Here is a 12,290-nt window from a genome sequence, read left to right as displayed (position 1 = left end):
CCCCCATCTTCCACCTGTCCTACATCTGCCCCCATCCTCCGCCTGCTCCCCCCCACACCTCCACCCACCCCGTCCATCCCCCCATCTGCTGCTGGTCCTCCATCCATCCCCACCCCCATCGTTCCTCCACACCCGCACAGCTCCATCTGTCCTCCCTCCCTCCAGCCACCCATTCTGGAGTCCTGCAAAAATGGTCCCCCCTTGCTGCAGCAGTGCCCCTGTAATAATGATCCCCCATTGCTGCAGCGGTGTCATTGTAACAATGGTCCCCCCTTGCTGCAGCAGTGCCCCTGTAATAATGATCCCCCATTGCTGCAGCGGTGTCATTGTAACAATGGTCCCCCCTTGCTGCAGCAGTGCCCCTGTAATAATGATCCCCCATTGCTGCAGCGGTGTCATTGTAACAATGGTCCCCCCTTGCTGCAGCAGTGCCCCTGTAATAATGATCCCCCATTGCTGCAGCGGTGTCATTGTAACAATGGTCCCCCCTTGCTACAGCAGTGCCGCTGTAATAATGGTCCCCCATTGCTGCAGCGGTGTCATTGTAACAATGGTCCCCCCTTGCTGCAACAGTGTCCCTGTAATAATGGTCCCCCATTGCTGCAGCGGTGTCATTGTAACAATGGTCCCCCCTTGCTGCAACAGTGTCCCTGTAATAATGGTCCCCCATTGCTGCAGCATTGTCATTGTAATAATGGTCCCCCCTTGCTGCAGCAGTGTCCCTGTAATAATGGTCCCCCTTAGCATATATTGCAGTGGTGTCCCTGCGATAATGGTTCCCCCAATAGTGCTTGCTGCCTGGGTGTTGCAGCAACAGCAGTCCCATAGCCCAGAGGAGGCGGCGTTACTGGTTCTCCCATGACACACTCTGGGGGCAGTGTCACAGTTATAGCGCTCCCCCCGGGCGGAGCAGGTGCATTATTGGTCCCACCCCCCCTCACGTCTTCTCTCCCCCACCTCCAGGGCATGTACAGCTGCTGCACCAGCGAGGACCCCAAGCTGCAGGATCATCAGCAGCTGCCCATCCTGAACCACAGCTACCCCCCGCAACGCGGGGGGGCCACGGCCCTGCCCAGCCCCCCCGCCCCGCCCCTGCCCTGCAGCAGCTTCCTGCCCCGGGACCGGCGCATCGTGGAGCGCTGGCGCCATGCCCGCAGCCCCAATTGCTATAAGGACTTGTACCCCCCGCCCGCCCCCTCGGAGCCCCCCAAAGCACCCCCGCAGCGCCATGGCCTCCAGAATGCCTTCGCCGAGGGCTTCCACCGCTTCTACGGCCCCATCGAGCCCGAGGGGCTGTCGGACCACCTGGGGGCCGGCGGCGGGGCCCAGGCCAAGAAGCTGGGGCCATGCCAGCTCTCCCCGCCCCTCCGGAGCCTGGAGAACCCCCCATCCTACTTCGCCATCGTGCGGGAGAAGGAGGGTCCCGACCCGGGCGCCTCAGCCTGGCAGAGGAAGTCGCTGCGGGGACTGTACGAAAGTTTCCAGGCGGGCAAGGCCGGGAGCCGGACGCCAGAGGCCAAGAAACACGGTGGCGGGGGGCTGGGCGGCGGCTACGCCGCCAAGGGCCCATGCGAGGTGGAGGGCGGCCGGCCGGCCCAGGAGCCGGGGCGTTACGGCTACACCCGGCTCTCCTACGAAGACGAGCGCAGCCCGCCCCCGGGGGCAGCGCCCTGCGGGCGGGAGCGGCGCTACCGGCGCCCCGAGGAGCCGCGGGACAGCGAGAGCCAGCCCTTGCTGCGGCCCACCTGCCCAGCCAGCCGGTCCCACGTCTGCCGCGGCCGCTCCCGCCCGCCGCCCGCCGGCTTCCCCAGCCAGAGCCGCTACGTGGAGCTCTCGGACTCGGACTCGGAGCCGTGTGAGCGGGACGGGCCGTGCCCGGAGGCCTCCCCCCCAGCCGGGGCACCCCCGGCTGACGGGCACAGCTGCTGGTACGCGGCCCCTGATTTCTTCTGCACCTACCCCTCCCGGGAGGCCCCGCTCTTTGCCCCCCACAAGCCTGTGCGCTACTGGTCGGCCGACAAGCTGGCCCCCTGCCGCTCGTGCCACCGGCTTTGCCAGCACTGCGCCAGCCTGGAGCTGCTGCCCCCCCCCGACCCCGCCCTGCCGCAAGGAGGCCCGGGGCTACTTCAGCCGCTCCGAGGAGCGGCTGGAGCGCTGGCTGGACTGGGAACACCGCCTCTGTGGCCCCTACGGCTGCCTGGCACCCAGGCACCACCCCGGTCTCTATCGGCGCTGCCACCACCACCACTCCTGCGAGCTGGGCCCAGCCGGCTCCCTCCTGCACCCCACCTCCCGCAGCCTGGAGGACCTGAGCTCCTGCCACCTGGTGCGCTGCGGCCTGACCCCCCACCTCCTCGGCTTCTCCCCGCCCGAGTGCCTCCCGCCCCGCCTCAGCCACAGCGGGGAGCTCTTCGCCCGCCGCGGCTCCGCCCACTTCTCCAGCCTCGAGTCGGAGGTATGACCCAGCCACGGCCGCGGGGGGCAGGGGCCGTGGGACGTGGGCACTGCGGCGGACCTGGGGGGGACAGGGCCACAGCGGCTCATGCCACAGAAGCCACCGCAGACCCAAGGGGACGGTTTAGCTCCCGCCGGTGCCAAGGACCTACGGCGAGGCGGGGGGGCGGGTCACAGGCCACGGTCGTGGCGCTGCCACGGGGGGCGGTGCCACGCCTGGTCCCACAGACCCACGGAGAGGCGGAGCCTGCCACAGACCCTGGAGAGAGGTGGGAGCTGGCCACGGGAACTGGGACAAGGCGGTCCCCGGCACCACGGATCCAGGCCGAGATGGACCCAGCTGTCATGCCACGGATCTGGACCCCGCAGAAGCGGGGGGTGGGGGGGCAGTCCAGCTATGTGTGGGGCGGCTGCCCCTGGTCTCAGAAACTGGCGAGAGCCGGGGCAGGACCCATTGAGCAGTGGGGGGATGTCCGTCCCCCCACCCAGCCCCACAGTGCAGCCAGAGGGGGATGGGCTGGATCCATCCACCAGGGAGCTAGCTGGGGGAGGGGGTTATCAGCCACATGGCCACGCTGCCCCCCCCCACAGCCCTGTCTTGTCTCCAAAGGGCTCTTTCATTGTATCGGGGGGGACACGATCCGGGGCGGTGGGATCTCAAATGTGGGGGCCGGCATGGAAGTAAAACATTCCATCTGTGGCAGGTGGGGGGGGCTGTTTGGAGACTTTCCCTCCCCACAGGGGAAAATGTCGGGGGGAGCCTGGCCAGGACTTCACCATGTGTGGGCCATGGGGGGGTGCCATGGGGTCCCCCCCTTTCAATACACAACCGGGAGTAGCTGTTTCACCTTTTTAAAATCTCTATTTTTCGGGGGAGACGAAACTGTGATTTAAAAACCTGCAAAACTGAAACTGTGATTTCCACCACCCCCATCCGCCACCTCCCCCAGCGCTCCCCCCCCTTGTCCTTCTTCACTGGCATCTTTTTCACTGCCTCCCCCCCCGCCCCGCCCCATCTTTCTCTCCGGCCTTTTCATTTCATTTCCCTTTTCTTGGTTTTCAGATTTTCACCTTCTGCCTCTTTTGTCACTTCTTTCTTCTCTCTCATCTTCCATCTGTCCCGCATGTACCCCGTCTTCAATCCATCCCACCCCCCAAAACCCCTGTATCCACCCCCACACCCCTCTCAATCTATCCATCCCCCGCACGTTCCCCCCATCTGTCCCCCCACCCCATCCATCCATCCACCCCCACACACCCCTCTATGCATCCATCCCCTCATCCTTCTCCATCCATCCAACCCCCACATCCCCTCTCCATCGGCCCAACACCCCTCTCCATCCAACCGCCCATCCCCTCTATCCATCCATCCCCCCACCCATCCAATGCCCCCACCCCCTCTCCATCCCCCCATTCCCCCACATCTCCCCATCCCCCCACCCCATCTCCATCCATCCATGCCTGCACACCCCCTCTGTCCCCCATCCCCCCCACCCCTTTCCATCCATTCAACCCCCACACCCCTCTCCATCCATCCAACCCCCCCATCCCCTCTCCATCGGCCCAACATCCCTCTCCATCCAACCCCCCACCCCCTCTATCCATCCACCCCCCACACCCCTCTCCATCCATCCAATGCCCCAACCCCCCATCCATTCATGCCCCCCACCCCTCTATCCATCCATCCCCACACAAGTCCCCCCCCCACGCATCCATCCACTCCCCTATGTCCATCTGTCTTTGGTTCCCTTCACCCCAGTTATTTTCTCGGCTGTTGTTTCTTTTCAGCCATGGGGACAGTTGGGGGGCGGGGAAGGGGCTGGCTGTGGGCCATGCTAACTGCTTGGGGGTGTCTGGGGAGTGGGGAAGGAGCAGAGTGGGCCGGGGCATCTGGATACCAGAGGGGTGGGGTCTGGCTGGAGGGGGCAGGGTCTGGGGCCCGAGGTGTGGGGAGGTCATTGGGGAGCTCTCCAGCCAAAGCTGTGGACTGAGGTGTGTGTGGGGCGGGGGGGGAGGGGAAACAGGGGCCATGAGCCCTGAATTTGTCAGACCCAGGTGTCCTGGGAGAGCGCGGGGGGGGAGCTGTTAGCTCAGCTGGGGGGCCGGGCTCAGTCCCTCCCCAGCTGTGCTGCATATGGGGTGAGGCCAGGAGCGGGAGGGTGTCCAGCAATGTCTGAACGTTCCTAATAAAGGCTTTTCTATTCCCGCTGGGCCGTGTCCTGTGTGTCGCAAAGGGGGAGCTCCCGGCTACCCCAGCCCCACCTCTGCCTTCGGGGGCACTGTTGGGTGGGGGGGCAGGCCGGAGGCCAGGCGCCTGCCTGAATCTGCAGAGATCCTGGGGGGAGGAGCTGGGAGCCAGGACTCCTGGGTTCTATCTGGGCTCTGGGAGGGGAGTGGGGCCTAGTGGTTAGAGCAAGATGGGGCTGGGAGCCAGGACTCCTGGGTTCTCTCCTCGGCTCTGGGAGGGGAGTAGGGCCTAGTGGTTACAGAGCGGGTGGGGGCGGGCGTTTGGATGCTGCCATGATTGGCTGGAGCTTTGTGGGGAAAGTTCATTTACATAGAAATTAAAAATTAAATTAGTGAGAAAATCTGTAATTCAGCTGGAAAATGTAATTACAGTGGCACCAGGGGCCTGGCGCCAAGGCAGCGGGGGGGGGGGGGGGGGTGGAGACGCACGTGTCTCAATATCCCCAGGCAAGCCAGCTGTGGCAGCCCCCCCCCACATACCCGCCTTACAAGAAGGCCCAGCTGTGTGTTCACACCAACCCTAATACACATCCAACACCCCGATACTCGCACAACTGCCGCGTGAAAAGAGGACACCTCAGGCAAGCAAACCAGCACGGTGACACACACTGACCACCCAGACCACAGTCGCACAGCAATGCTTGCACAATCCCACCACCACACAAGACCTAGACTAACCCTGCACAGCCACCAAAACCTAGACTACACGTGCACAAAACATACACAATCACACCACCACCAGCACACCACCACCACCTAGACTGCAACCACGCAGCAACACCCACAATCACACCACTATACACCGACACCTACACTGCACCCATCCAGCAACGCCCACAATCCCACCACTACACACAACACCTAGACTGCACCCGTCCAACAACGCCCACAATCACACCACCACATGCCAACACCTAGACTGCATCCATCCAGCAACGTCCAAAATCACACCACTACACGCCAACACCTAGACTGCACCCATCCAGCAATGCCCACAATCACACCACTACACGCCAACACCTAGACTGCACGCGTCCAGCAACGCCCACAATCCCACCACTACAGACAACACCTAGACTGCACCCATCCAGCAACGTCCAAAATCACACCACTACACGCCAACACCTAGACTGCACCCATCCAGCAATGCCCACAATCACACCACTACACGCCAACACCTAGACTGCACCCGTCCAGCAATGCCCACAATCACACTGCTACACACCAACACCTAGACTACACCCATCCAGCAACACCCACAATTACACCCTTACACACCACCCCCCCAGCAACACCCACAAGTACACCAACTCCTAGACTACAGCCGCCCAGCAACACACACTATGACATCACCACACCCCAGCACCTAGACCACACCTGCAGACTATCACACACAAGGACACCACCATCCCCCGGACTACACTCACACAGCAACACACACACAATCACACCCCTGCATACCAGCAGCCAGATGCTATCTTGTGGGGTAGGGGAGCTGGGAGGTGAATGCTGACCCTATGGCTGCTTCTCGGGAGGTGGCGGTGGGGGGAGCCTTAGAGGTGTGGGGACCGACTTGGCCCCATCGAAGGAGGCAGGTGCAGAGCCCAGCTGGGCCAAAGGATCAGCCAGTTCTTGCTTGTATTAGACCCCACCCAAGTGTGGCCAACACCCTCCAAGGGGTGAAAGGCTTCACCAGCGGGTCAAGTCACTGCTCAGGCTGCAGCAGGCCAAAGAGAAACTGAGGCAGGGCTCCTACCACACCCTGCTGTGTCCAGAGAGGGTGCTAGCCGATGGTACGTCGAGGCCCGCCAGCCTGCACCCGGACAGCCACGCACCCACACAGGCTACAGCTGCCCACCTGCACCCCCCCGGTATGACCCCCATTGCTGCTGCACCCCTCCCACACCCCCTATAGGGGCACAGAGCACCCCATGAAGCTGCCCCCCACCCATGTTCCCTGGGAGATCCCAGGGCTGGGCTAGCAGGGGGCTGCAGGTCAGGAGTGAGGGGCACTGGCAGAGCTGGGGGGAGGGGGGAGCTCAGCGTCATCTCCCTCAGGTTATTCTCTAGCTCGGCTCCATCACTTGCACCTGAGCTCAGAGCTGGAGCCTCACCCCAACCCCCCCCCCACACCCCTGCAGGAGGCAGTGTGGCACCACCCCGCGCACACACACACCCCTGCAGGAGGCAGTGTGGTGCACTCCCCCACACACACACACACCCCTGCAGGAGGCAGTGTGGCGCACACCCCCCTCCCCACACACACACACACCCCTGCAGGAGGCAGTGCGGTGCACACTCCCCCCACACACACACCCCTGCAGGAGGCAGTGTGGCACACACACCCCCCCCCCAGCAGGAGGCAGTGTGGCGCACCCCCCCAAATACACCCCCCCAGCAGGAGGCAGTGTGGTGCACACACCCCTCCCCACACACCGCCCCCCAGCAGGAGGCAGTGTGGTACCCCCCCACACCCCTCACAGCAGGAGCAGTGTGGTACACACACACACACACACACACACACACCCCCAGGCTGATGGTAAATACCATCTGTTCAGGCAGGCTGGCAGCCGGCCCCCTGCCCGTGTGTGTTTATCTTCACACCAGCCGCGAGTGCAAATAGCACAACCCACCTTATTAGAGCCGCTGCGACCAGCCAGGGCTAGGCCAGGAGTCCCCCCACAGCGAAAGCCCCCCCAGGGAACTGCACTAGCGATCCCCCCAGCCCCTCAGCAAGATCCCCACCCAGAGAACAGCACCAGGAACCCCCCCAGCCCCCCCAGCGAGATCCCCCCAGGGCACAGCACCAGGAACCCCCCCAGCCCCCCAGCGAGATCCCCCCCAGGGCACAGCACCAGGAACCCCCCCCAGCCCCTCAGCGAGATCCCTCCCAGGGCACAGCACCAGGAACCCCCCCAGCCCCCCAGCGAGATCCCCCCCAGGGTACAGCACCAGAACCCCCCCCAGCCCCCCCAGCGAGATACCCCCAGGGCACAGCACCAGGAACCCCCCTAGCCCCCCAGCGAGACCTCCCCAGAGCACAGCACCAGGAATCCTCCCCCCCAGCCCCCCAGCAAGATCCCCCCCCAGGGCACAGCACCATGAATCCCCTCCAGCCCCCCCAGCGAGATCCCCCACCTCCAGAACCCCACCGCAAGAGTCTCCTTCCGCCTCAGCAAATAGTCTCTGTGGCTGTGTTGGGGGGGCTGGGAGCTGTGTACCCCCCACCGCGGCGGGCTGGCCGTGGTGCAGCTGGGAACATCGCCTGGCACTGACATTAGCAGAGGGATGCTCCCAGGGGGGGGGCCGCACTGACATGTCCCTGGCTTGCTGCGCGCTCGGCTCTTCACGCTCTGTCTCCTGCTTCTTGCTGGGCCCTGCCCCCGGAGGTATTTACAGCTCACGGCCTCCGCCCTGCTGTTGGCACCGACTGGGGAAACTGAGGCAAACATGAGTTGGGGGGAAACTAAAATAATGGGAATAGAACCCAGGAGTCCTGGCTCCCAGCCACCCCCCCCCTCTAACCACTAGCCCCCACTGTCTCCTTCCTCCGTCTCGCTGAATGTACCCCAGGGTGTAATGGGCACCTCATTTCATTTCACCCTTTTCACAGTCAGATCCAGGGCTGGGATCCAAGAGCCACTGAGCGAGGCCGGGGCTGGGTCGCCGGGAGCCCCCCGCCCCCACAGCCAGCACCCCCTGCCCACTCCCGACAGCGCCCCCACCCACGCTGAGCAAGGCTGGGGCTGGGTAGCTGAGAGCCCCCCCACACACACACACAGCCAGTGCCCCCTTCTACCTCTTCTCCCCTCCCTTCCCCCTTGTTCCTGGCTCCCTTTCCCGGCCCTGCCCCGGCCTCCTCATCCCTCCCCCCAGAGCCCGGCTGGCTGTCACAGGGATTGGGCACCCCCCACACCCCCGCAGGGTACGGTGGGAGACGGTGCCCCCTAGAGAGGAAAGCCCCCGTACCCCCTTCCCTGCCCCCCTGAGCCAGCCAGTCCCCGCCCTGGGGCCAGATCAGAACATTTACACATGATTGAGACATGTCTACGTGTGTCTCGCCATGTGTAGCATGTGGCAGATGTGTAGCGTGTGTCTGTGTGCTGGCATGTGTGCACCATGTGCCCTATGTGTCTCTGGGCTTGTGTAGTGTGTGTCTGCGTGTCACCGTGTGTCTCAGAATGTGTAACGTGTGTCTACTTGTTACCCTGTGTAGCGTGTGTCTGCAAGTCACTGTGTGTCACGTGCCTGTGTGTCACCACGTGTCTCAGAATGTGTGGCGTCTGTGTGTCACCGTGTGTCTTGGCATGTGTAGCATGTGTCTGCGTGTCACCATGTGTCTCGGCATGTGTAGCGTGTCAGTGTGTGTCTGCATGACATTGTAAAAAGAAAAGGAGGACTTGTGGCACCTTAGAGACTAACAAATTTATTTGAGCATAAGCTTTTGTGAGCTACAGCTCACTTCATCGGATGCATGTCATTGTGTGTCTCTGCATGTGTCTCGGCATGTGTAGCGTGTGTCTACATGTCACCATGTGTCTCGGCGTGTGTGTGTCTCTGCATGTCACCGTGTGTCTTGGCATGTGTAGCGTATCTGTGTATCACCGTGTGTCTTGGTGTGTTTCTGTGTGTCGCAGTGTGCGGCATATCTCTGTTCTCTCCCCACCCTTGCTGGGCTCCGTCCCCCAGACGCCTGTGTTAGCTCTGTAATTATTTCCATGCTAAATGCTTGGCTCCAGGACACAGGATTTAGTTCCCGGGGGATCAGCACAGGGCGGGGGGGCTGAGAGCCGGGGGGCGAGGGTGGGGGGGCTGTCTGGGATTTTAATTAGCTTAGCTGGAAAATTCTTTAGCTTGGAGCCTCGAACCTGAGGGGAGAGAGACGGAGGGTGAAGGAATTGGGGGAGGGGGGGTATGTGAAGGAATCGGGCCGGGGGGGGAGTCACACACACACTCAGCCAGCTGCTGCTTCATGCCCCAGTCACTGCATCTGGGGAGAGAACCCAGGAGTCCTGGCTTCCAGGCCCCCTCACCCCTGCTTTAGCCTCTGGACCCTACTCCTCTCCCAGAGCAGGGGATAGAACCCAGGCCGCATGATCCCCCGTCCCTCACTGTCTTCAAATACCACCTGGGTGTTAAATAGCTGCCATGTTCCACCCCAGAGGGGCCGCATCCCAGCACTGGGCAAGGAGTCCCTGTATATCCAGCCCACAGGCCCCACTCCAGAGGGGTCCGCAGCCCAGCGCCGGGCGAGGGCTCCACCCCAGAGGTGGCTACGTCTCTGTGCCAGGCAAGGGGTCCCTGAGTTGTTCAGTTGTTTTCTCATCCGTTCACGTCCTTTGTGACCTCAGCTGTCAGAGCGTCTCAGCCTCCAGGTTCCGCATGAGGCCCCAAGGTCCCTGTCACTGCGGGGTCCTGGCTCAGCGCCCGGCCGTGTGGCACAGCTGGGCTGGGCCAGGCTGCGGTAACGCGGAGACATGGGGGTGGCAGGGGAGAGGCGGGGGAGTCCGGCCGGCCGGCCCCCGCACCCTGGGTAGTTCTTTCATTCAAGGTTCGGAAGCTGTGTGAGAGAGAGAGAGAGAGAGAGAGAGAGAGAGAGAGAGTGTGTGTGTGTGTGTGTGTGTGTGTGTGTGTTCGTGCGCTGCCCCCTGTTGGAAGGGACGGGCCCTGCTCCGTGTGTGTGTCTGTCTGTCTCTGCCACCCTCTGCTGGAGGGGAGCAGCCCCGCTCTGTGTATGTGCGCTGGCTACTCTGTGTCAGAGCCCTGTACTGATGCGGCTGAAGGGGATTCTCCTTTAGCTCAGCAGGTCAGGACTGAACATGGGACCCATGTAGGTTTAGCTTCTAGGCGCTTGGGGGTTTCCGCAGCCCCGCCAGCTTCCTAGCGCTGGGCCCCTCGGCACGGGCTCCTGGGCCCTGGTGCCAGGGTTTCCCCAGGACCCAGATGTCTTCAGCCTGAATCGCATGGCTCTGACCTGGGGCTGGCCACTCAAGCCACCCCCGCAAGATCTGGAACCTCAGGGTAAAGTCTCCCCTCCCGGGATCTAGGACAGCCGGGCAGCTTTCCCCTCCCATCATCTAGAACTTAACAGCAGATTCCCCCTCTGTTGGGGTCTAGAACATCGGGGCGTGTTCCTTCATCCGGAGATCTAGAAACGCAGGCAGCTTTGCCCCTCATTGGAGCAGGAACTTCGGGGCAGATTTTCCCTTCTCAGGATCTAGAACTCGGGGGGTTCCCTCACCCGTGGCTCTAGAACCACAGGGTGGGGCTCCCCTCTTTGGATCTAGAACCCAAGGGGTTCCCTCACCCGTGGCTGTAGAACTTATGGGTGGATTTTCCCTTTTGGGGATCTAGATACCACCAGGCTCCCCTCATCCACAGATCTAGACCATCGGGGCTGCTTTGCCTCCCTCTCACTTGATCAAGAACTTAGGGGCAGGGTCTCTCCCCCAGGTCTAGACCGAAGGGGCTGGTTTCTTCCCACCCCTCCAGCTAGCACGTGGGGGGCAGTTCTGGCTTCCGCTGATCTAGAACTGCAGGGCGCGATCTAGACTTTGCTGCGATCTAGACTCGGGTGAGCCTTTCCTCCGCAGGCGGCAAAATCCAGCAGCTCCCCGCTCCCTGGCACCCATCCATCACACGCTCCCCGAGGGAAGCCGGCCCGGTGAATAATTTAGGCCGGCACTTACTGTGACCGAGGCTCGTTTGTAAGCGCGGCCTTCTCGCCGGAGGTGAACTATCGTCTAGTCGGGTAACAAGTACAGCGCCCCCCCCGCCCCCCACCTCGCCACACGCCATCTAGGGTGTAGCCAGTGCTGACGGCCAGAGGAGAGCGCCCCCTACAGACCCTCCTGCCCCGCTCCCACAGCGCCCCCTAGCACCTCCATGGGGCCAGCACTGACCGTCGGGGAGAGTCCCCCCCGGCTGAGCCCCCCATCCCGCTCCCTGCCCCACAGCGCCCCCTACAGACCCTCCTGCCCCGCTCCCACAGCGCCCCCTAGTACCTCCATGGGGCCAGCACTGACCGCCGGGGAGAGTCCCCCCCGGCTGAGCCCCCCCAACCCGCTCCCTGCCCCACAGCGTCCCCTACAGACCCTCCTGCCCCGCTCCCACAGCGCCCCCTAGCACCTCCATGGGGCCAGCACTGACCGCCGGGGAGAGTCCCCCCGGCTGAGCCCCCCCAACCCGCTCCCTGCCCCACAGCGCCCCCTACAGACCCTCCTGCCCCGCTCCCACAGTGCCCCCTACAGACCCTCCTGCCCTGCTCCCACAGCGCCCCCTAGTACCTCCATGGGGCCAGCACTGATCGCCGGGGAGAGTCCCCCCCGGCTGAGCCCCCCCAACCCGCTCCCTGCCCCACAGCGTCCCCTACAGACCCTCCTGCCCCGCTCCCACAGCGCCCCCTAGTACCTCCATGGGGCCAGCACTGACTGCCGGGGAGAGTCCCCCTGGCTGAGCCCACCCAACCCGCTCCCTGCCCCACAGCGCCCCCTACAGACCCTCCTGCCCTGCTCCCACAGCGCCCCCTAGTACCTCCATGGGGCCAGCACAGACCTCCAGGGGAGAGCCCCCCCGCTGAGCCCCCCAAC

At 63.4% G+C, this 12,290-nt stretch overlaps 5 protein-coding genes across 20 annotated transcripts in view; 4 read left to right on the top strand and 1 right to left on the bottom strand.

Moving 5' to 3' along the window:
* Positions 1 to 3,657, top strand: part of GRIN2D (glutamate ionotropic receptor NMDA type subunit 2D) — a 28,698-nt gene extending 25,041 nt beyond the window's left edge. For both annotated transcript variants that reach the window (XM_043501148.1, XM_038381089.2), the window contains exon 13: positions 964 to 3,657. In XM_043501148.1, the coding sequence (XP_043357083.1) occupies positions 964 to 3,348 (2,385 nt within the window). In that variant the 3' untranslated portion in view covers positions 3,349 to 3,657. The remainder of the gene's footprint in view (positions 1 to 963) is intronic.
* LOC119846859 (immunoglobulin superfamily member 1-like) overlaps positions 1 to 12,290 on the bottom strand; it is a 597,460-nt gene that overhangs the window by 362,680 nt on the left and 222,490 nt on the right. The window lies entirely within an intron of this gene.
* LOC119847133 (immunoglobulin superfamily member 1-like) overlaps positions 1 to 12,290 on the top strand; it is a 660,993-nt gene that overhangs the window by 497,040 nt on the left and 151,663 nt on the right. The window lies entirely within an intron of this gene.
* Positions 1 to 12,290, top strand: part of LOC119847459 (leukocyte immunoglobulin-like receptor subfamily A member 6) — a 652,437-nt gene that overhangs the window by 488,484 nt on the left and 151,663 nt on the right. The window lies entirely within an intron of this gene.
* LOC119846912 (immunoglobulin superfamily member 1-like) overlaps positions 1 to 12,290 on the top strand; it is a 615,137-nt gene that overhangs the window by 480,121 nt on the left and 122,726 nt on the right. The gene's annotated exons all lie outside the window — the stretch shown is intronic.

The sequence above is a fragment of the Dermochelys coriacea genome, chromosome 23 (genome assembly GCF_009764565.3).
Source record: "Dermochelys coriacea isolate rDerCor1 chromosome 23, rDerCor1.pri.v4, whole genome shotgun sequence".
NCBI lineage: Eukaryota > Metazoa > Chordata > Testudines > Dermochelyidae > Dermochelys > Dermochelys coriacea.
Note: the sequence above shows the minus strand (reverse complement) of the source record. Positions and strands in the feature narration are given on the sequence as shown.